The sequence below is a fragment of the Gekko japonicus genome, unplaced genomic scaffold (assembly GCF_001447785.1).
Source record: "Gekko japonicus isolate JY-2015 unplaced genomic scaffold, Gekko_japonicus_V1.1 scaffold479, whole genome shotgun sequence".
Lineage (NCBI taxonomy): Eukaryota > Metazoa > Chordata > Lepidosauria > Squamata > Gekkonidae > Gekko > Gekko japonicus.
In genome coordinates, this window is record NW_015169185.1 from 455585 (window position 1) to 478150 (window position 22566).

Here is a 22566-nt window from a genome sequence, read left to right on the forward strand (position 1 = left end):
ATGAGGCCCGGAAGCGGGGCGGCCGGAAGCAGGGGGCAGGGCTTCGTCATGTGCCCCGCCCCCCGTACCTCACCCGGGGGAACTGCGATCCCCCGCGTTCCCCCCCGAAATGACCTCTGGTTGCAGCAAATGACCCAGGCACCATCTTTCTGCATCATCGCAAAGCACTGCCTGCAAAGTAGACTGATAGACCTGAATGCAATACAATTCTTGAAGTGGAAAGCCAGAAGCAGTTTTATACATTCTATGTTCGGTGTACAAGAAGCTCAAACAGTTTTGCACAAGCAATTATGACAATCCTGTAATCCTGCTCCTTACATTTGCACTATAATGTGCTGAACTGATGTGACCTTTGTAAAGCTTTTTAATTTTTTTAATTTATTTTTATTTACATGTGACTTCTATACCGCTCATGACCCCTACTGGGTCAGAGCGGTTTACAGGTGGCCTACATTTTTGTAGTCAGATCCTACCTAGGGCGACAATTGTGCAGGGAGGGGTTGCCTAACAGCACCCGGACGACAGGCTTCTCTCCGTTCTCGGTGGCTCCGGCATAGTCTCGGCCTTCCGGCGAGCGGCGACCATCAGCGGGCTGCAGATGGACCCTCCATTGATGCGCACTGCTCCTGGACTGCGGCGTTCCCGGCTACTCGTCCCTTCGGGCTCCAGCCGCACCGCGTCGCTCCACAGTTGCGTCATCCGGTTCTGCCTCAATCCGATGTCGTCGTCGCTCCCACGGTCCGCCAGATGCCGCCATTGTTCTTCCTCGCCGCCGCTACTTCTCTTACTGCCATCGTCGCCGTCAACCCTCCTGGCACGGAACCAGGAGGAGGGTGCCCCCCGCCTCTAAGGCAGGTATCCATTTCTCTACTTGCAATTACTTTCGAGCAGCTGGGTTGGCGGGAGCTGGGACTGGGGCCGGTAGCTCACTCCGGCCGCGGTGGAGATTCGAACAGCCATTATGGCTGTTCGCTATAGATGTTACTGCAGGTGCTGTTACTCCCTGCGCCACCGCTCTGTTGCCTGCCTCCAATTGGACAAACCTGTGGCTCACAAGTCTTATGGAACACCTGGGTAGCTGAAGAGCAGGTCCTTATTCCTATGATATAGCAGGGGCAAGAATCCAAGAAGTATCAAAAGGAACAAGGGGTTATCCCTTGATTCAGTTGCCTGAGAGAAAGGTCTCTTGGACTACACTCTGACCAACCAGAGTAAGGTACATTTTAAAAAATTATTTGCTTCATTTATATTTCACCTTTCTGCCCCATGGGGACTGAAAGGGATTTATCGTGTTGTCCATGCCTCCATTTTATCCTCACAACAACCCTGTCAGGTAGGTTGGGCTGAGAATATGACTGGCCCAAGAACACCAAGCAAGCTTCCATTCCAGAGTGGATATTCGAACCTGGGTCTCCCTGATTGCAGTCTGACAGTCTAACCCCCACATCACACTGGGTACAACAGAAGCTTAGGTTTACAAGGCATCATCATCCATCGTAGATATAAATTATAGCAGGACTTTAATCTTTGTCATTTTGCAACTGGCACATGTGTTTGCTGTCTTTTATAAACAGATTTTACCATCTGTATTCTCGATATGGGTATACGTAATGATATAATTTAATTGCTTATTCCAGCTTCACCATTGGAAAAACAGTTGATACAGCATGTACAGTAGAAAATTACAAATTGCAAGCAACAGGAGAAGAAAATGTCCTTTTCAGAAAACCCTAACTTGAACACAGTGGTGCTTCAATGTGGTTAAATTGATAGGAAGAGGTTTCCCTCTTGTGGTAAAAAACCCGCTAATGCAGCTCAGGGAAGAACTGTGTGTATTTCCTGACACACAGCAGGATCTTTTTTCTACTTATGTGGACTACATAAAACCCATATATAACTGAAGCCAAAATTTTGGAAAAATGCATTTCCCATATAATTTCCTATTAGCACTGAGGCACTAACGGCATAAAATACTTTCTCAAAAAAGCAAAAATGTATGGGAGAACCAACTACAAAAAACAATTAGCCACAAAGTATAGATAGGGACTCTGGGGCAAGTGAGGCTTGGGGGGGCCAACAGTGGGTGGGCTTCTAATGTCCTGGCCCCACTGGTGGACCTCCTGATGGCACCTGGTATTTTTGGCCACTGTGTGACAGAGTGTTGGACTAGATAGACCTTTGGCCTGATCTAACATTGGCATTTCTTTTGTTCTTATGTTAACAGAAAATATTTGTTTTCTAGAAATATTGTGGCCAGATTTATTTTGTGCAGAAACAGAGTTGCATTACTTTTGTTATGTTCTAGATTCATATAAAGGATTATTCCGCTGATAGAGTGGCTAGCAATAGTGAAGAGCCAGCAACTAACTTCAGCTATATTCCCCATCACCTGAAAAAAAATCTAGAAACATTTATCTCACAACAAATAGTATTTGTTTCCCATATGGGTATGTACTATGTTATGCTTGCTGCTCCATTAATCTGGACATTTTTTATATCCCCATTCTCTTCAGTTCTCTTATTTAATCTTACAGTGTACGTCAATTTACATGGTTCTATTTTAAAGGGCATCTCAGCTGTCCTTACTTTTAAAAAGTTTTTAATCTGGCAATCAATATAAAATAGCAGATAGAAGCAGCTTGATGCACAAATAGGGGAGGTTTTCCTAGGCCCCCATATTTACCCTCGCAAATGCATCCTGCATTTCTCCATGTTTCAAATCGATTATCAGAAATAAATTAAAATAATGCACACTCAACACTCAAGAAATCAGGATTGTGCTTTTGTTGGACAGTTTAAGAGAAATAAAAAAGACTCTTAACTGGAAGAGATTGGCTGATCACATGTTCTTATACAACGTTGCAACCAAGATCATGGGTGAGACTAGAACACACTTTTGTTAAAGGGATAGCCTACAACAGAGGGGGGGGGCAACCTTATTGAATTTACAGGCTTTTTTGGAATCCTGACACAGGGTGATGGGCACAACTATAAAATGGCAGCCACAGGAGGTGGAGCCTACCACAAAATGGCTGCCAAGGGGAAACAGAGTGAACCACAAAATGTCAGGGACCAAGGTCACGCATAACGCATAACGCTAATAGTAACTCTTCAGCCTTTCAGGCAGAAGGTCTGTTTCAGGATTCCTTTTAAAATAAACATATTGTTTTAAAATATTTTATAGCTTGCTTTCTACCAAAAGCCCTTCCCTGTGTTTTCAGTTGACCCAGTGTGATGTGGAATGCAAATGCTGTCTGCCTTTCAACTGAAGCAGTGTGGTATAGTGGTTAAGAGTGCCTGATTAGGGTCTGTGGGACCCACATTCAAACAGCATGGAACTTTGCTAGTCAACCTTGGGCTGCCACACATTCACAGCCTACCCTACCTACCCTACCCTACAAGTTGTTATGAGTATAAAATGGAGGAGAGGGAAATGATGTAAGCTGTTTTGGATACGCATTGGGGAGAAATACAAGGTATAATTATCTAAATAAATAAAATATTATTTCCCACGGTGAGGATCCTGCTTCTTAAAGTATTAATTGGCTTTCCATCTAGGGTTGCCAAATGGGGCCGGGGGGCGGGGAATCCCCCGCTTTGGCGGCCCGATTTCTGACATGACAGAATCGGGCCCCGGGGGAAACCCCACCCCCGCGTGCACATCACCTGGATGTGACGTTGCATGCTGGGGGCGGGGCCACAGCCATTTGAGGGGAAAACATAGAGTTTTCCCCTCAAATGGCTGTGGCCCCGCCCCCAGCGTGCGACATCACATCCGGGTGACGTAGATACGTCGCGCGCACGCGCACCGGGAGGTCCCCAGGAGTCCCCCGCCGAGGAGGTGAGTACCATTTGGCAACCCTATTTCCATCTGAGACCACTAGAGTTTTAAGCCTGTATATATGTATTATGTACAGGACTTGAGGCAGCTCTTTTCAAAAGTGATTTGTTTATTCAGCTCAAAACATAGCAAAAAACATACAGAACGACCCAACTATATACAATTTGAACCAAAGAATATCACACTCCCGAGAACAATAATATCCAATCAATAATGAGTGCTTGGAACCAATAGGAATTGTTCCCGCCGAATATCAACTACTGTCCCGATTGGTCTGTCTCCCAACACCGACCAATCCTGTTGCAGATTTCAGGATACCAAGAGTCAGTGGAGCTTGTGGCTGAAGCTCAGGTATTCTGCACTTACAAGTAACACAATACACAACAATATGTGAAAGTTAAATTTGCTTGTTGGGTATATATTATTAAAACAATAAAAAGAAAGTATTTGTTTTTTAGCCAGTGATCCTGCCTTTTTCATTTCACTATCTTATAAGGAATCACCTGAAGTCACTGCAAATAAATGGTAATGAGAGCTGTGTAATTAGCAAAGAAGCAAAGAACCAACTGATTAAAGACACCTTCACGCTACGGCAAAAATCAGGTCCCAGTTTTCCAGCATGCACTGACTTTATTTACTTAAAATGCTTGAAGGGTGGTTTACAAGTGGTGGGAAATGTACTGCTTTGAGCCTAAGACACTTGAAGCAATCTTGTGTTTTGCTTCTTTTTCGAAACCAGTTTGGTGTAGTGGTTAAGTGCGTGGACTCTAATCTGGGAGAACCAGGTATGATTCCCCACTCCTCCACTTGCACCTAGCTGGATGAACTTGGGCAAGCCATAGGTCTGGCACAGCTGTTCTTGAAAAAGAGCAGTTTCTGTCAAGAGCTCTCTCAGTCCCACCTACCTCACAGGGTGTCTGTTGTGGGGAGGGGAAGGGAAATGAGTTTGTTAGCTGCTCTGAGACACCTTTGGGTAGTGAAGGGTGGGATATAAATCCTTCTCTTCTTCTTTCTTATATGTAACACCTGTAATGGCACCTCTCTGCAGTGTTCTGAGGGGACATGTGTTATGCTGCCTCCTTGACTTCCTTAAGTGTTCCCTACTTAATTTTGCTGCCATCAAAGGCTCTTCTTGCCTTAGAATTCTTAGTTGGACCCAAACAACACCATGGCTTAGTTGTATTTGGCAGAACGACAGAATGGTCAGCACATGGGGGTGGCTGTCAGGTAAAAGACAATCTTTTTAAAAAAACCCACTAGTTTTCACTTAAACATAGAGTTTATTTAGAAGCATAACAGCATTAATGATTTCAGGATGGTTCATACGAGTAATGACTTCAGACAGGTATAGTTCTCCTTCTTCGTCTAAAGTTCCTTAAATAGACCTAGCGACAGAGGCTTATTTTCCTTATTTGCTACTGAGACTAATAACTTCCACAGGAGGAGGAGGTTGGATTTTTACCCTACCCTTCACTCGGAGTCTCAAGAGCAGCTTACAATCTCCTTTCCCTCCCCCTCCCCACAACAGATACCCTGTGAGGTAGGTGGGACTGAGAGAGCTCTCTCAAGGACTGCTCTTGAGAGAACAGCTCTGAGAGAACTTGTGACAGCAGCTGCATGTGGAGGCGTGGGGAATCAAACCCAGTTCTTCCAGATTAGAGTCCACGTTCCTAACCACTACACCAAACTGGCTCTAGATTTCTCTCACTCTCCATAGCACCTCACCCATCTCTTTACCCTCTTCAGTTTTTCCTCTCACACACCATCCTTCGTCCTCTGACACACAAAGCCTCTCTGAACAAACCAGTCAACAGCTATCATCAAATCATGACAGACTTCAATCACCCATCCAGTGTCCCTCTTTCTTATTATAGAGGCTTGCATTCTGAAATCTTTGGAGTCTGGAAACTGCCATCAACAGCCTAGAACAAGTACTGCAGGAACAACCAAAACAAATACTGTGAACTGACAGCGAGCTGAGAACTGTGAATGATGGCTGCTACCGTTTATGGATAACAACCATCACTAGCACTTTATCATGGTTTTAGAATTGTTTTAGTCGTAACTTATGCTTTTAATGTAATTATCTGTTTTTGTAAGTCGCCCTGAGCCAGCTTTGGCTGGGAGGGTGGGGTAGAAGTTCAAATAAATAAATAAACTACAGCAACATAAATATAAAACCCCACACTGAATCACAGAAATAAGACACACAAAAATATTTACACAGCAAGCACCACACATCCCTACCTGTTTCCACCATCACCCCTTTAAATATTGTAGGGGACATACATAGTCCTGTTTGGGTTTCTAAAATCATTAATCTGGATCTGTATCTAGAATGGAAAGGCCATGATCACTGGCATGCAAGCAGGCACCCCCTCCCCCAAGTATTGAAATAGTAAATGTCCAGCTTTCTCCCCACCCCAATTCAATTAACTATTTTGAGGATAATGGAAAACTTCTAGATGCTGAACCTGTAGGCCAGGGATTTCCAACACAGCACCCACTGATACCTTTCCTGGTGTCCACCAAGTGTTTTAAGAAAGTGGGCAGGGTTTTTGCAGCACAGGGCTTCTGATTGGACGTGTAGATTTTTATAAAGTTGCTTTGGCAATGGCTGCCAGCACAGCATAAGGATATTGTGCCTGATGGAACATGCTCCAAACTGAGATCAGGGCCCTGTGGGATTCATTGCAATTCCACAGGGCCTGCAAAACAGAGCTGTTCCGCTAGGCCTTTGGTTGAGGCAGTGGATGACGACATCTGACCTCCCCTGCTTAAGCAGCCATGGCCCTAGTTACATCTGGGCTACATGGATTTAGTGATTGTTTGTGCAGAATGATCCTGCCATCCCTGGCATGAGTCCAGCAGACACTGAAAAAGAAAAGATTACCTGCTGTGCTGTTTAGTAACTACTGAAATTAGTGAACTAAATTTTGATTGTCTGTATTGCTGTCCTAATGAATTGTTTTAGGAATGATTGTACGTTTTATTGGAGTATATGTTGTAAGCCACCCTGAGCTCGCTTGCGGGGTAGAGTGGGATATAAGTCCCAAAAATAAAATACAAATAAATAAATATTCACTGCATGACTGAAGGTAAGCTGTGCATATGCAAAAAATATTTAAAACAGTATGTTTATTTTAAAACAGCAACCTGTAAAACAGAGCTCTGATCCCTTTTGCTTGAAGAGCAGGAACAGGGTACTTCCCCATGTTCCTGCTCTTAGGCTCACGCAGCAGAGATGGATGTTTTCAAAACAATCTATATATCTAATAGCCTATTTAAATCCACACATCAGGGGAACTTGGGGGGCAGAAAGATTTTCCTGCACACTTGGAGCAGTCCCCAGGTGTACAGAAAAATCTAAAAAGTTGAAAAAACTATACGGGGGATACTTAAATCCCCAAAAAAGTAAAAGAGCGTTCCCTGCGCATGCGCAGAGAACGCCCTGGCAACTGTCTCACTGCTGCCACCGCTGGGGAAGGGAGAAGTCTTGGTGGGCCTCAGGCCCGGGGGGACGGGGAGGGAGAAGGCTTGGCGGGCCTGATGGGTCCACCTGCTGAGCTCACCTGCTGCCACTTCCTCCTCCTGCTGAGCTCCTCCTGCTTCTGCAGATCAGGAGCTGTGGGGAATACTCCCCCCCCCCGTGAGTATCGCAGGTTCCCCTTCTTGTATCCATATATTTGCAAAAAGATACAGGGATGGAAGTAACTGATTTCATGATAGGGTTGCCATCCCCCTGGCGGGGCCAGGGGATCCCCTGATTTTGGGGTCCTCAATCCGCTGCCAGCCAGCTGACCAGCAGGGGAAGTCCCACCCCCAAACAGCAGCATCCCATGAGGATGCTGCCACCGCAATGACATCACCAGTAGTGAAGTCATCACACTGGGGCCATCACATGGTGACACTCTAGCATTCAGGGGGAAAACTCTATGATTACCATAGAGTTTTTGCCCTGAACGCTAGAGTATCATCATGCGATACCCCTATCATAATGATGTCATTGCTGGACGCAAGAGCCCAGCAAAGAGCCAGGAGCCCCCTGCCACAGTGAAGGTGAGACCTGGCAACCCTATTTCAGGACAAGGGAGCTTGTGCGGTCTACAAGTCTAACAAACAGAACTAAGGAGCTGGGACTCTACCCAATTAACACAGATACGTATCAGGGGACAGACCATTCCATTGTAATGTATACAATGACTACACAAGAGCTTCTGCCTGAAATGTTGAAGAATTACTGTTAGAATGACCTCACTCCGACATTTAGTGGTTTGCTCCGCCTATTGTGGCAGCCATTTTGTGGTTCTGCCCACCAATCTGTCAGAATTCCAAAGGTACCCACAGGCTGAAAAAGTTGAGGGACCCATGTTTTAAATAAATGCCATGTGCTGAAGGAGCAGCTATGAGAAGGGATAAAATTTGGTAATACTAACCCTCCTTCTTCTGACAGTTATAAAAGTTGGCAGAAAAGAACAATCTCACTTGCTTCTCTTTCCTCTGCAGCTGCCTGTGCTGCATACTGTTTTGTCTATGAGAGTCCCCCAGCTCCCACCACTGCCTTTTCGGGAGTCACAGGGGGCTGCTGAGGAAACAGGAAAAGATTACAACATCTGCCGAAGTACTCACAATTCATCAGATCCAACTAATCTGGACCCAAGCTAGAGTGTTCCAATGTTAGGAAGGCACCCAATTTTGTGATTGCCTGGAAAATTCCTAAGGCCAGGTCAACACATAAAAACTACAGAATCCATGTAGTTGTTTGTATAGTAAGATTAGAAGCAAGTATTTTGTTAGTTTGAAGAAGAGGCCAAAAGCGCTTAGTTTTCAATGGCATGTTATATGGGGAAGATTGCCATTGGCTGCCTCCTTGTGGGGCCGGATTCTGTAAGAAGAGACACACACAAAAGTCACATCTTAAAGGATATTTTTTCTAAATTCAAAGATATTCCTTTCATATTCAAAACCACAGTATTAATTAGGAACAGAAGAAGTAACACAAACTAAATAAGCAGAATCCCAGTTACTGCAGGTGCCCAATTTCTTTCTTTCCTTCAGTCATTGCATTGTTCAGATTCAAAGAAAGACATTGCTACTGGAGAGTTGCTACTGGAGACATTGCTACTGCTGGAACTGTGCCATGTTCCATAAAGATCTTCTGGGTATGCTTCCAAAATTCAGACAAATCAGCCTTTATATTTCACTGAAGCCAGTCCCAATGACTGCCCATTTGTATACTCTGTGCAGACAGGAGAGATCTGTACACATGCTTGTGTACAAAGACTATGTTTAAAGTTAGAGATGTACCACCAATCCCTTTTTCTAAAAGATTAAGGGAAGTTTCTTCCCTAAGTGGTTTTCTGTTACTACCAGGTATATTCTACTTTCCCTTCAGTTTTCACATGTGAAGCAGAGTTCAGTTCTGTTGAGATAGGAGGCATGTTTCCAAGACCCACAAAGGTATTTGCCATGATTCCTAGATCCAGGTTGTCAGCTGCGTTGGTCTGAAGCAGCAGAACAAACATTGGTCTCTAAATTTGTCATGTTTCCTGTGAGTAGTCCACTGAGGTTAGGCTAATCTCCAGCAGTTCCATGCTTTCCTTTTTGTCATTTTCATCTTAAACATTGGCTAATCTTTATCACGACTACTTCCAAAGTTACATGGTTGCAACCAGGGTTCCCTCTAAGCTGAGTTACTGTGAGCTAGCTCACCGTTTTTTAGCCTCCGGCTCACACATTTTTGTCTTAGCTCAGGAAGGATGGCTCCAGAGCAAAGTAATTTATGCAGTAGCCAAATTGCTCGCTCACAACTTTAATGCCAGTAGCTCACGAAGTAGAATATTTGCTCACAAGACTCTACAGCTTAGAGGGAACATCGGTTGCAACCATGCATTTTCCCCACATGTACCCATATTATCTCACTCACCACGTAACATTACTGAATATGAATTTGTTGCACGTATGCTAGAGATGGGGGGGGATGGTCAATCTATTCAGTGGCCATGCCAATCCAACCAAAAGTGGATCACCAATGTTAGTTACAAGACTCAGGCAACAGGTGAACAGTGATTAACAGCTTTATTGAACACGAAGTCAGAAGAATCAGAACACGACAAACTATGGAGCAACAGGCTCCTTTTTAAACAGTCCGAGCTTGGGAAGCCACGCCCACATGTCAGCTAAGGTCCAATCACATACAGTACATAAAGACCAATAATTTCTCTTCCCTCCAGAACTTCCTTTGTTCTGATAGGTCAGTTTTACACCTTGTCAGCTTCAAGCTCAATACATTTATTACATTATATACACAACAATTCTCCCCCCTAAGACGAGACAACCCTTGAACAATCATAATCACTCAAGTAAGCAGGACGCTGCTTGACCCGTTGGGATCGTCTGATATTTACTGCAGGAGGGGAAGGAGGAAGAACTTCCCTGTAAGTGGGTTCAGTCTGATTCCGAATGGGACTGAGAGTCCGTGGCCGATTTGCATAGTCATGGCTCTACTCGCCCTCAACTATGCCTGAGGGTTCCAGTGCTTGGAAGCCCTCAGTCTGGTCGGAGTCCGGAGACTCTACCTGACTGTCCGAGTCAGGTACATCGGCCACCTGGGGAAGGGAATCAGGGACTGAGTCTGCCCACCGCTTGTGCAACTGATCTACATGATGCTTAATCACTCTGCCATCAGAAACCTTGACAGTGTAATGTTGGGACCCGAGGATGTGGGTTACTGTGGCGGGTAACCACTTGTGTCCACTACCATAATTCCTTGCAAATACACTTTCCCCTTCAGAAAACACCCTGGGTTGTTCGGTGGACTCACTGTTTGGTGGCCTGGCAGATGTTAAGTCTGGGTGCATGCGGTCTAGTAATGTGGTAAGACGTCGGCCCATAAGCAGCTCTGCCGGACTCCACCCCGTCATGGAGTGCGGCATGACGTGTTGCTGCAGCAGGAAGGACGCCACCTGCTGGCCCCAGTTCCCCTGCACCAAGTGACCCAAAGTCTCCTTTGTAGTCCGCACCATCCTTTTGGCTTGCCCATTGGTTGCTGGGTGGAATGGTGCAGACGTACTATGAGCTATGAGGTTTGCCGCCAAAAAGTCCTTAAATTCAGTGGCCATGAAGCATGTCCCATTGTCAAACACCAGAGTGTCTGGCAACCCGTGCGTTGCAAACAATTTACGTAACACATTTATCACAGTCATTTTGGATGTGGGGACAACCTCGAGCCACTTCGAGTAAGGTTGGAGGCTTGGGGGTTTAAAATTAAGTAATAATATTTAAATAATAATTTAGATAATTAAAAAGAGAGAGGGTGGTGGTGAGGTATTCCCCACCCCTTTTCTGGCCTACATAAGGTTGGAGGTCAATTCCTCTGGGCAGCGATTTTAGAGGAATTGATAAGGCGGCCAATTTTGGGTTGGTGCAGCAGTGGCCATTTTACAGGGACTCCAGTGGCCATTTTTGGGTGTTACAGAGGCTGGCAGTTTGAATTAACAACAAAACACGTAACAGGTACCCAAGTCCCCCACCCATTTGACCTCAAAGACGAAGCCCCACTGTATCTAGGTGGCCTTAAATATTTGAGTGGGTAAGGTGGGGTGGTATATGTCATTACGAACTGCACACTGGTGGTCAAAGAAGGTGGTGTGGAGGCATCTGCCCCTCCCCGCTTGCATACAGTTGGAGGCCAATTTACAGGGCAGCCATTTTAGAGTTGTTATTCCAGCAGCCATTTTAGGTGGTTTAGAGGCCGTCAATTTGTGGAATAGAATGGCATCTCGGAACAGCCAAGGCTAGTTAAAAGAGAAGGGCCTGCCCTGAAAGTCCCTAGGCAACGAGTGAAGGGCAGCTATAAATCCAATCTCCTCCTTCTTTTCTTCCTCCATCCACTGTTGCTGGCATGGTTTTAAAACCTGGATTTATAGGGGAACTGATCTCTGTAATAACTGCCTTGGGGACATTTTAGGAGGGGTATGTCTCAGTGATAGACTATCTGCTTGGCATGCAAAAGGTCCTAGGTTTAATTTCCAACATTTTTAGTTAACAGGATTTGGCAGTTGGTGATATGAAAGACCTCTACCTAAAATCTGGAGAGCCTTTGCCAGTTTGAGTAGACAATACTCATTTTAGCAAGCTTGACAGCAGAGTGCTATCAAAGGGACTATTCCTTATGAAGAATAATAATGGATTACCTACTTATTGCAAGGAGGCTTATTTATATTTGGGACTGTAGACAGGGGCTTTTATTCAAAATAGCAATTTTACATGGGTTTATTCAAAGAAAGACAATATAAATTGCTAATCCTCAGATTACAATAGCTGGCCCTAATGCATAGGGATGTATGTACAGAGTAGTGGTTAAGAACAGTGGACTTGAATCTAGAGAACCAGGTTTGATTCCCCATTCTTCCACACGAGGCCAGCTGGGTGACCTTGGGTCAGTCACAGTTCTCTTGAAGCTGTTCTCTCAGGAGCAGTTATCTCAGAGCTCTCTCAGCCCCACCTTCCTCACAGGGTGTCATTTGTGGGGAGAGGAAAGGAAGGAGATTGTAAACACTCTGAGTGAAGAGGGGGGTATAAATCCAGTATCTTTTAGAAGGGGAGGTGTTGGAAGTGGTGACAGACTTCCCGTTCCTGAGATCCCAGATCACCGCAGACTGTGACAGCAGCCATGAAATTAAAAGACGCCTGCTCCTTGGGAGGAAAGCGATGGCGAACCTAAACAGCATGATAAAAAGTAGAGACATCACCCTGCCAACAAAAGTCTGCATGGTCAAAGCAATGGTATTCCCAGTAGTCATGTATGGCTGCGAGAGTTGGACTATAAGGAAGGCCGAGCACCGAAGAACAGATTATTTTGAACTATGGTGCTGAAGAAGACTCTTGAGAGTCCCTTGGACTGCAAAAAGATCAAATAAGTCAATCCTAAAAGAAATCAACCCTGACTGTTCCCTGGAAGGCCAGATAATGAAACTGAAGCTCAAATACTTTGGCCACCAAATGAGAAGGGAGCACTCACTGGAGAAGACCCTGATGCTGGGAAAGACTGAAGGTCAGAGAAGACGGGGACGGCAAAGGATGAGATGGTTAGACAGTGTCATAGATGCAATGAACATGAAATTGAGCCAACTTCAGAGGATGGCGGAAGACAGGAAGGCCTGGCGTGATCTGGTCCATGGGGTCGCAAAGAGTCGGACTCGACGGTGCGACTGAACAACAACAACAAGTGTAAACTACAAATAGAAACAGAATTTGAGGTGGGGGAGTTCAGCCAATGGGAACAGCTACTTGAAACTGGGTAGCTTGACTGAACACTTAGTGTGTGTGGGTGAAATCAAGTGTAATCTGAATGGAAAACAGCTGATAAGGGTTTCCTTCTGTGACAGAATCCTTTTCAGCAACAGGTGAATTTGACAGTGTGAAGGTACTCTGAGTTGGCAAATTGGCTTAGTCTTTGTTATGTGTTAGGATTCAACAATATTCATTGCAATACGTCATTTGTACCTTTTGTTTTCTGCTTTTTGCAGGAATACAGTGTGACTTCCAACCTGATGTTGTGATCTGGGAAATTTGAAAGCTGGCACGTCGTTATATGTCTTTGTTGGGTCCGAATGAGCGTTCTTGTACAGTTTTAATAGCGCATTTGTCTTTACAGGGAAGTCCAGCAAGGTGGCCCAGAGTCCAGATGGTCTGGTCGGCTATTCTGCGTCGTCTTGAAGGGTGAGGCCCTGCTGTTACAAACAGAGGCTGACTTTGCAATGATAAGAGCAAGGTGGCCCAGAGTACAGATAGTTGGGTCGACTATTCTGCCCCGCCAAATTGGCACAATTTGGGGACCCCCTCTTGGCGTACAGCCAGCTGCCAGATTTGGAAGGTCATGGAGGGTGGTTTAGGGCAATTTTGCCACAACCCGACATACGGGTTGAGTTCTAGGACCTGTATAGGGCTGACAGGGTGCACCTATCTGACAAGGGCAATGGGTTCTTTTTGTAGGACTTGCGGCAAGGGATTAGCTCAACCATGGCCTTTTCGTGGGAGCAAAGACCAAAGCAGAGACTTGGTCTTGGCTGTGGCAGGTTGGTGCAGGCAAGAAACCGGAACCTGTGAGCACCTTACAGCATTTTCCCCCATTAGGGAACAGGAGGTCATCAGGAACTGCCTTCCCAGGGTAGGGAATGGTGATCACCTCCTCTGGGAACCTCCTAGGGTATGCTCCTCTCTGCAAGTTGTCAGGCTTCAGGAGTAGGCGCTCCTAGGTGGCGACCAGTTTGCTGGGCTGCCAGTCACAAGCCAGACCTATGGCTCAAGACTGGAGCTGGGTGACCCACCTGAGAAAAGGGCAAGGAGGTTAGTCAAGGGAATGACACCTGCCTTGCCTGTTTCAAGCTCGCTTAGCTGGTCCCTTGCCACAATGTTATGTTAAATAGTTAATAAAGTGGCCCTTGTTTACTTCCAAACTGTTGTCTGTCTCGTTATTCTGACTGGGGGGGCAATGTCATCACAGAGGATACATCACTATACTGGCCACCGGGGAAGATATAAAAACTCCTGGCATCACTGAGGCCAGTCTGGCTGCAGGAGGTATGCATGAGCTCACTCCCTGACATTTTGTGGTTGGCTCTGCCAGTTGTGATAGGAGAAGAGCAGTACATTGTAGGCTTGTTGCAAAATCATGCATCTCTCCTTCCTCACAGTGATGAGAGGCCAAAGGGGAGAAGCAGCATCAAGTCCCCAACTGGCCAACAGACCAATATACACAGTCCACTGAAAAAAGGGGTATGAACTATGCTTCCATGTTATTTATTTTATTTATTTTTTATATTTATACCCCACCATCCCCGCAAGCGGGCTCAGGGCGGCTTACAAGGGAGCCCTAGTGCTCACACATAAAAACACAGTAAAACAGAATAAAACAGTAAAACCATTTAAATCAACAAAGAATAAATTGCTCAATAAGAACAAGATGGTCTCCATAGTTTGCAGGGGAATATCAGGCTGCTATTAAAGGTGGTATTGCCTATAGCTGGTACATAGTCCAACTATAGTTGGTACATAGTCCGGTGGTACCAGTTCCATGTAGTATCTTGGCAGATCTTCTGTGGCCGTCCTTCCGTCCTGTTATTAACCACATGATGGTGGTAGTGGCGCCCCCTACATAAAAGCCTGGCAGAAGAGCTCCATCTTGCAGGCCCTGCGGAACTGCATGAGGTCCCGCAGGGCCCTGATCTCCTCTGGGACCTCGTTCCACCAGGTAGGGGCTGCCACTGAAAAGGATATGGCCCTGGTCGCCGCAAGCCTTACCTCCTTGGGGCCTGGGATTGCCAGGCGATGTTGTGTCCCTGACCGAAGTGCTCTTGGGGGTATGTATGGGGAAAGGCAGTCCCTCAGGTAGGTCGGACCCTGGCCATCTAGGGCTAAGATGTAGGGTAAGAAGAAGCTAAAGGGCTTCTTCTTTTTTGCACAGAATACATGATCCACAACAACCCTGCAGGATAGCTTGTGATGAGGTAAGCCCCTGGTGTAGGGTAAGGCTTAGGCATCATGCTAGGGGCTGGGGTTGTGTTCTTTGACAATAACAGAGCGAATGCATGGTAGGATCACACATTTATTACATTTTTTGTTTCCAACTTTAACAAACTAAGTTTGTTACACATTATACAAAACATGTCTACATCAAGAACACTCTCAAGACTTTTTTTGGCAAGCAGTATGATATGTATCATAAAGTACATCTTTTCTTTTCACACCTTATGCTTAAAAGAGCTTAGGTGTACATAGAGGGGTCAATCATTATTTTGAATCCAATAATTTCATGTAGCTGAACAATTCAATAGCCTACTTTGGTTGGGGAAGAAAATACTGAATCACTACAGACAGCAGGCTAACAGTGCAATGCTAAAATCACTTTTCTGTGAGTAAGCCCCACTGAATAAAACAGCATTTATTTCTGAGCAGACCTTTTTAGTACTGCTCCCTACAAAGCTTGGGTACCATGCAAAAGTTTATACTCTCTCTCCTGAAATGACAAATTTATCTTACAGTCTTAGAAATGTTGATCACTTTAATTTAAAGTAACACACAATTGCCTAGAGATGTTTTCTCATGTCTCATCAGCCTTTACGCAAAAAGGACACACTTTGAATGCACAGAGATCTCTGATTCACTCTATGGCATCTCTAGTGAAAGGATTTGGGGCAACGGCACTAGGAACAGTCTAGTCTTGTGACCCTGGAAAGTCACTACCAGTAGATAATACTGGGCAAGATGGATAAATGATCTAAATATAAGACAGATTTCTATGTTACAGGAGGCCAGTTGTTATTAACTGAAAGCACACACTTCTTGTACTAATTTTTATCTATTTACTTATTTCTGGCCCCGGTCACACGGGCCGGATATCGTGGGGGGGAGGCGTGGCTGTTTGCCCCGGAGCGAACTACCGCGCGGCAGCCGGATCAAACGTCTCGCCCGACGTCCCGTGGTTGGGGGGACGTGCCGATCATACCTCACTCCTGCTGTGCGGCAAAGAAGCGGCACCGTGGGGGTTGTGTTGTTGTTTTTTAACCCAAGTGTTTGCATGCGCCGTTGGGTGCTTGTGCGCACCTGTGGAGAATTGACAAAAAACCCCTTTTCGCGACGGGAAATGGGCGGGCGCCGGATGCCACGAGCTAACACCGGAAACGTGATCTGACGCCCGCCCTTCCCCACTGTTTCCGGAAACTAGTACCTCGGAGGTACTAGTTTTTTACAGCGCATCTTCGGAGTGAAGCCTCGGGTGAGCCACAGGAGCTCTACGCTTCCCAGATGTGGCAGTGAGATCGCGCCCAGAAAATCCGTCTATCTTCCCTCTCTCTCTAGCGTGCCTAATGCTCCGTGTGACCGGGACCTCTCATGTGTTTTTCCCTCACTGGAGACTCATAGCAGCTTATAAGAAATGCAAAAAAATAAAATATAAAATTGAAACAGACAGAAACAGTACAGAATGCCACTGCAACATCCTTGGTTACCTCTGTTGGCCTGGCTCACTCAGGGCCACATGCTGGGAATTCTGGGTTAAGACCTGAGAGCCCACATCCAAAGGCTCATGCCTCTGCCCATGCCCAGGCTTCAATACTTCTAACAGAGGAGGTAACAGATGCTCAGCCCCGATCTTGTACAGCTGTCAGAGATGTTTCCAAGGCCTCACTCCCCCCACTAGAACCCTGACAGCAGGCCATGCAATGCTGCTGGCAGCAAGTATACTTGGGATGGGAATGAGACCAAAGACATCAGACTCAAAACTTTTAACAACCATTGACAACGTAACAGCGGGCCTTTGCACAATCAAGGCACCAAAGGCTGCAATTGTGCAAGCATATACAGAGGTTATTAAGAAGAAAAGTTCCTGCTACTAACAAGGACATTGAGAAATCTACAGAATTACAGAAGTTCCATACTTTTTCTTAATGACTGTCACTTTTGAACTGCCACAGTAAGAGTTACACACATCCCTGCAAGAAAGCCAGGGAAACCATATCTCCGATGGCTGAAAGGTTAACTTAAATGTCAAAGATTCCCAAGCCTTTTGCAGTAACTGAATTCAAGACGAGTGGCATCATCCTGCTTATACACTCTCCTATGCCAATAAATTCACATGTAAAAAATAATCATCTTACCTAAGCAGTATTTTGGTCACAACTCACTCTTATTTTACCTGTACCTTCATTCTTTACTGAACTGTATCTCAGTCACAAAGAACATTTGCAGAAAGGGCTCCAAGAAGTTCTTGGGAGTCAGAAACACATCCCTTGTGAGTGTTATTAAGGCAAGACAATTTAAAAATGCATATTCCTGACCATGTACCTTTCTCACCTGATCTGCAGATGCAAGAGACAATAAAGATTTAAGAGCCTTCTTGCAAAGTCAGTTGAAGTGCTTCTTTCCCATAATGTGTCCATTCTTTATTGGCCCCAAACCTTCAACCTTAGCAAGATTCCATTCAAAAGAATGCCTGAGGGGGGATTCTGTAACAGACAGAGGGGGTGAGGTGGGAAGTGTTGGCAATACCCTGCGCTTAGACGGAATAGGTATCACTGGATATGGTACACAACCCGAAGCCTAGTTGGTAGGCCCGGGTACGGCTGGGATTTGAGGGTGCACGGTGTACAGGGCAAGGCAACCCTCATCAGAGTTACTCCCTTCGAATCTCGTTGACTTCAATGGATTTAGAAGGCTGTAACTCTGCTTAGGCTCCCCTGGGGCCGGAGCGCCCCCGTTTTCTCCGCGACTGAAAACTGATCCCCCAGCCATCTCCAAGAAGCTACTAGCTGGACGGCGGGGGGGGGGGGGATAAGTACAGAACAGGCGGGGAGACTGAGAGTCCAAATGTTGCACCCAGCAGGCATGAGGGTTAAGTGAACCGGCGCAGGCACCCACCACTCCCTGGAACGTGTGTGCAAACACGCAGGCAAGCGCACGCAGCCCGAAGCGGGGAACCTCCGCGCTGCTTCCGGGGCCTTTCTTACCCCGTTGCCGGCGGCGATGCGGATAATCAGCTGGATAGCCTCCTTCATGTAAAACCTGCCGTCTCCGCCCACCACCAAGGTGCCCTCTTGCCTCTCGGCCGGCTCGATCGTGGAGATAATGCTCTGGATGAAATTCTCCGCGTAGTTGGCATTGCCCTGGAACACCTTCACCCGCTTGCGGAGGCCGCTGGTGCCCGGCTTTTGGTCGGTGTAGGCTTGGGTTTTGACGGTCACGATTTTCACCATGGTGGCTCGGGCTGCGCTTGTTGCTCGCGGCTGTGTTTGACGAGCTGGGCTGGCTGCAGGGTGACCCTTCCTCCACTGCTCTCCGCCTCTAGTAGCGAGAGCTAGGCCGGGCTTGCTGCTGTCACCACTCGCCCCAAGCCGCCGTCTCCACCCTCTTAAAGGGGCAGAGGCACCACCCCCTATAGGGGGTGGCAGCAGAGGCCGAAGAGAGGGTTCGTTTGCCATTGCCAGGCGAAACTCGCCTTTGTTGGAGGCTTGGATGGTTCCACCACGGCTATAGAACTCGATCGTATATCCCCAAACAGAAGTCACGCGTAATACTTTTTATTAAGACCAACCACGATAACATAAAGCAGCATGCAAACTTTCGAGTTCCCCAGCACTCTTCGTCAGGTTGAATTTTTTAACAAGGAGAGAGTGGAGAAAGTAGATGTTTCAAGCGCTGTAGGAGAGGAGTGGGAGAATTGTGAACAGCGGGCTTAAAAAATCGTGAAATGCAACAGGAATAATAGAAAGTATAAACACAGGGACCAGTGCCCATTCACGGTAGCCGTCACAGTCTCTCTAGGTACGTTAATCAATTTATAGTACGGAAAAGGGTAAAAGTCGGATCTACATGGATCCTCATGAATTCATATGATTTTTACATTGAAACGAAATAAAACTACCATCATATTGTAAGCCATGTGTTAATCTATAAGGGGCACCACAAAAATCAGGCATCCATAGATTCGTGGCACCACAACAGCAAAGCATGGATCCTCATGAATTCATATGATTTTTACGCTGAAACAAAATAAAACCACCATCATACTGCAGACCATGTCTTAGACTGTTAAGTCGGTTACTTAACAGAGTCAGACAGTGATTTTGCAAAAGATCAGCTTTATTCAGCAACTCTAACTCAACTCCAAACAGATCAACATGAATAGCCAGAACAGCTTTTACATTGAAGCTGTTCTACTTTTAAACTCTCCCGGCTAATGTAGCCACGCCCTATTATACAATATCAACCTATGAGGTTGCAGGGATAAGGTCCAATCACAATAGTTCCTGCTCTTGGAACTGGCTGTTGGTGATTGGTTGGTTCTTCCTGGGCTACCAATTACAAGTGAGGGATTAGGATCCTAGCCCAGGATGAGAGCTTCACATGGTGTTTCAATGACAGAGTTCACATACATACTTTGGTCAGATTGAATACACCACATAGACTATAGGCAGCGCTCCAAAAATCATGCCCCCACGAATTTGTGGCACCAGAAAACTGCAAAAACATGGTTCCAAAGCACGGATCCTCATAGGTCCTCAGGGTTTTTCAATTGGGTCACTCCAAACACACCATCAAATCACATAAACGTCCACAGCTTGCAGAGAGGGGGGGAACATTTCATGCCCCTCCCCTCCGTTGCCGCTGCCATTAGCGCCACCGCCAGCCACCATAACTTTTTAAAGAGCCCCTAACAAGACCTGGGGGAGCCAGAATGACCTCTCGCATGTGATGGAATTTGCCCCTAGGACTCCAAGGCCACCACCCCGGGGCTCAGAGAGGCGGGGGAACATTTTGCGCCCCTCCCCTCCCCCCCACCGCCGCCGTTGCCATTAGCGCTGCTGCAGCCGCGGGCAGCCATAACTTTTTAAAGATCCCCTAACAAGACCTAGGGGAACCAGAGTCATCTCTCGTGTGTGATGACACCGCTCGGCCATCACGCAACGCCGCTCTGCCACATCACACAACACCGCTCGGGAGCGGTGGTGCAGGCAGTAAAAGAGCCTACAAGTGAATCTATCCACGAACAGCCACAAGGCTGTTCGAGTCCCACCGTGGCCGGGGTGAGCTCCCGGCCCTTGTCCTAGCTCCCGCCAACCCAGCAGTTCGAAAGCTTAGCAAGTAGATAAATGGGTACCTGCCTTAGGTGCAAGGGGCACCCGCATTCCGGTGGAGCGGTGGCGAGAGGAGCGGTGGTGTCGGCGACGACAGGGCGATCTGGCTCGGCCAGAGCCAACCAGGATGGAGGCTGGTGCAGTGATCGTCGCATAGTCGCGGACAAAGGAACTGCCCCAGAGGGAGCTGCTGCGGAGTCGAGCCGAAGACGCCCACCGCGGGGAGTCAGAGGAGAGAAGAGCTGCTGGAAGAACAACTAGCCGGCAGGGTGCCTGGTAGGCACTCACCTTTCCCAATTATCGTGTGGCCCTAGTTAGGAGTATTAATACTCAGAGCCTCCGGGATAGAGCAGTACAGAAATTGAAAGGGGGGAGGGGCGTGGAATTTGCCCCTAGGACTCCAAGGCCACCACCCTGGGGCTCAGAGAGGCAGGGGAACATTTCGCGCCCCTCCCCCCCTTGCCGCTGCTATTAGTGCTGCTGCCGCCGCGGGCAGCCATAACTTTTAAAAGAGCCTCTTACAAGATCTGGGGGAGCCAGAATGACCCCTCGTGTGTGATGGCCGAGCGGCAATGTGATTAGATCGTGTGTTTGGGGAGCCCCATTGCAAAAACCTTGAGGATCCATGAGGATTCGTGCTTCCAAAACACGTTTTTGCTTCATGGTTTTGCCATAGAGCTGTGGATCCATGATTTCTGTGGTTCAAGCTGTTCCCGTGGACATGATATGTGATTTGATGGTGTGTTTGGGGTGTCCCATTGCAAAAACCTTGAGGATCCATGAGGATCCATGCTTCAGAATCATGTTTTTACAGAATGGTGTCACCACAAAGCCATGGATCTGTGATTGTTGTGGTGCAAGCTGTGGCCGTGGACATGTTATGTGATTTGATGGTGTGTTTCGGGTGACCCAATTGAAAAACCCTGAGGATCTATGAGGATCCATGCTTTGGAACCATGTTTTTGCAGTTTTGTGGTGCCACAAATTCCTGGGGGCATGATTTTTGGAGTGCTGCCTATAGTCTAAAACATGGTCTACAGTATGATGTTGGTTTTAATTCATTTCAGCGTAAAAATCATATGAATTCACGAGGATCCGTGCTTTGGAATCATGTTTTTATGCTGTTGTGGTGCCACGAATCTGTGGATGCGTAATTTGTGGTGCCCCCCTACAATATGATGGTAGTTTTATTTTGTTTTAATGTAAAAATCATATGAAATTCATGAGGATCCATTTAGATCCGACTTTTACCCAGACCCGGTAGGAAGCATTTTGGTTAAAGCCTGCTTAGACGTGCAGGAGACTGTAGTTCAAGGATCTAAACTGGATAGAGATTGCAAGTAGTTGCGATGGCCCACAAACAAATCCCAAAAACAGAAGTCATGCAATAATTTTTGTTAGGACCAACTAAATCATCACACCTGGGTGCACTGCACAGCAATCTGCAAGCATTTGAGTTTCTTAACTGCAAACAAAAGAAACAAGAAAGGAGCGAGGGATGAGGTGTTTCAAGACGCGGTGGCAAAGCCCAGAGCTGTAGTCTTGAAATGGGTGAGGGATGTGCCGCCAACTAGATTAAATGATATTCAGTGCAAAATGGGGTTTTCTGATTGTGCCAAGTTTCTGGGGCAAAGGAGAGAAACAACTGGTATTCTCCCTTTGTGACTATGAAAGACAGCCACTATAACATTCTATACAAATATGCACATCTGGGCCCATGTTACTTCATAATATCAAAAACAAAGGACACTCCCCTTTTTAATTTGTAATTTCTGTTCCATTTCATAAGCAAAAAGGAAATTCTTGTGACCCTTTAAAGACTAACAGATTTGCTGAAGCTTAGGCTTTTGTGGGCTAAAGGCCATTTGTGTCAGATGCATGAAGTGAAACATCAGGTCAGTGGCCTTCTGACTATCCCTTCACTGCATTCTGTGCAACTACCATAGTTACATTTTGGGCTATGTTATTCTGAAACAAACAAACAAAAAAAGCCCATATGAAAAGCTGTATCTAGAATAAGAGACTGACAGAACTATGATCTCTTGAAATAATATGGACTATGATGAACAGGAACCTTAGCAACCTATTAAG

The 22566-nt window shown here is 46.3% G+C and overlaps 1 protein-coding gene across 1 annotated transcript in view; it reads right to left on the bottom strand.

The window, feature by feature from the left end:
* PGM1 (phosphoglucomutase 1) overlaps positions 1-18734 on the bottom strand; it is a 46698-nt gene extending 27964 nt beyond the window's left edge. Inside the window, 1 exon segment of the mRNA XM_015416178.1 lies at positions 18349-18734. Within this exon segment, the coding sequence (XP_015271664.1) occupies positions 18349-18594 (246 nt within the window). The 5' untranslated portion in view covers positions 18595-18734.
* Positions 18735-22566: the final 3832 nt, after the last annotated feature.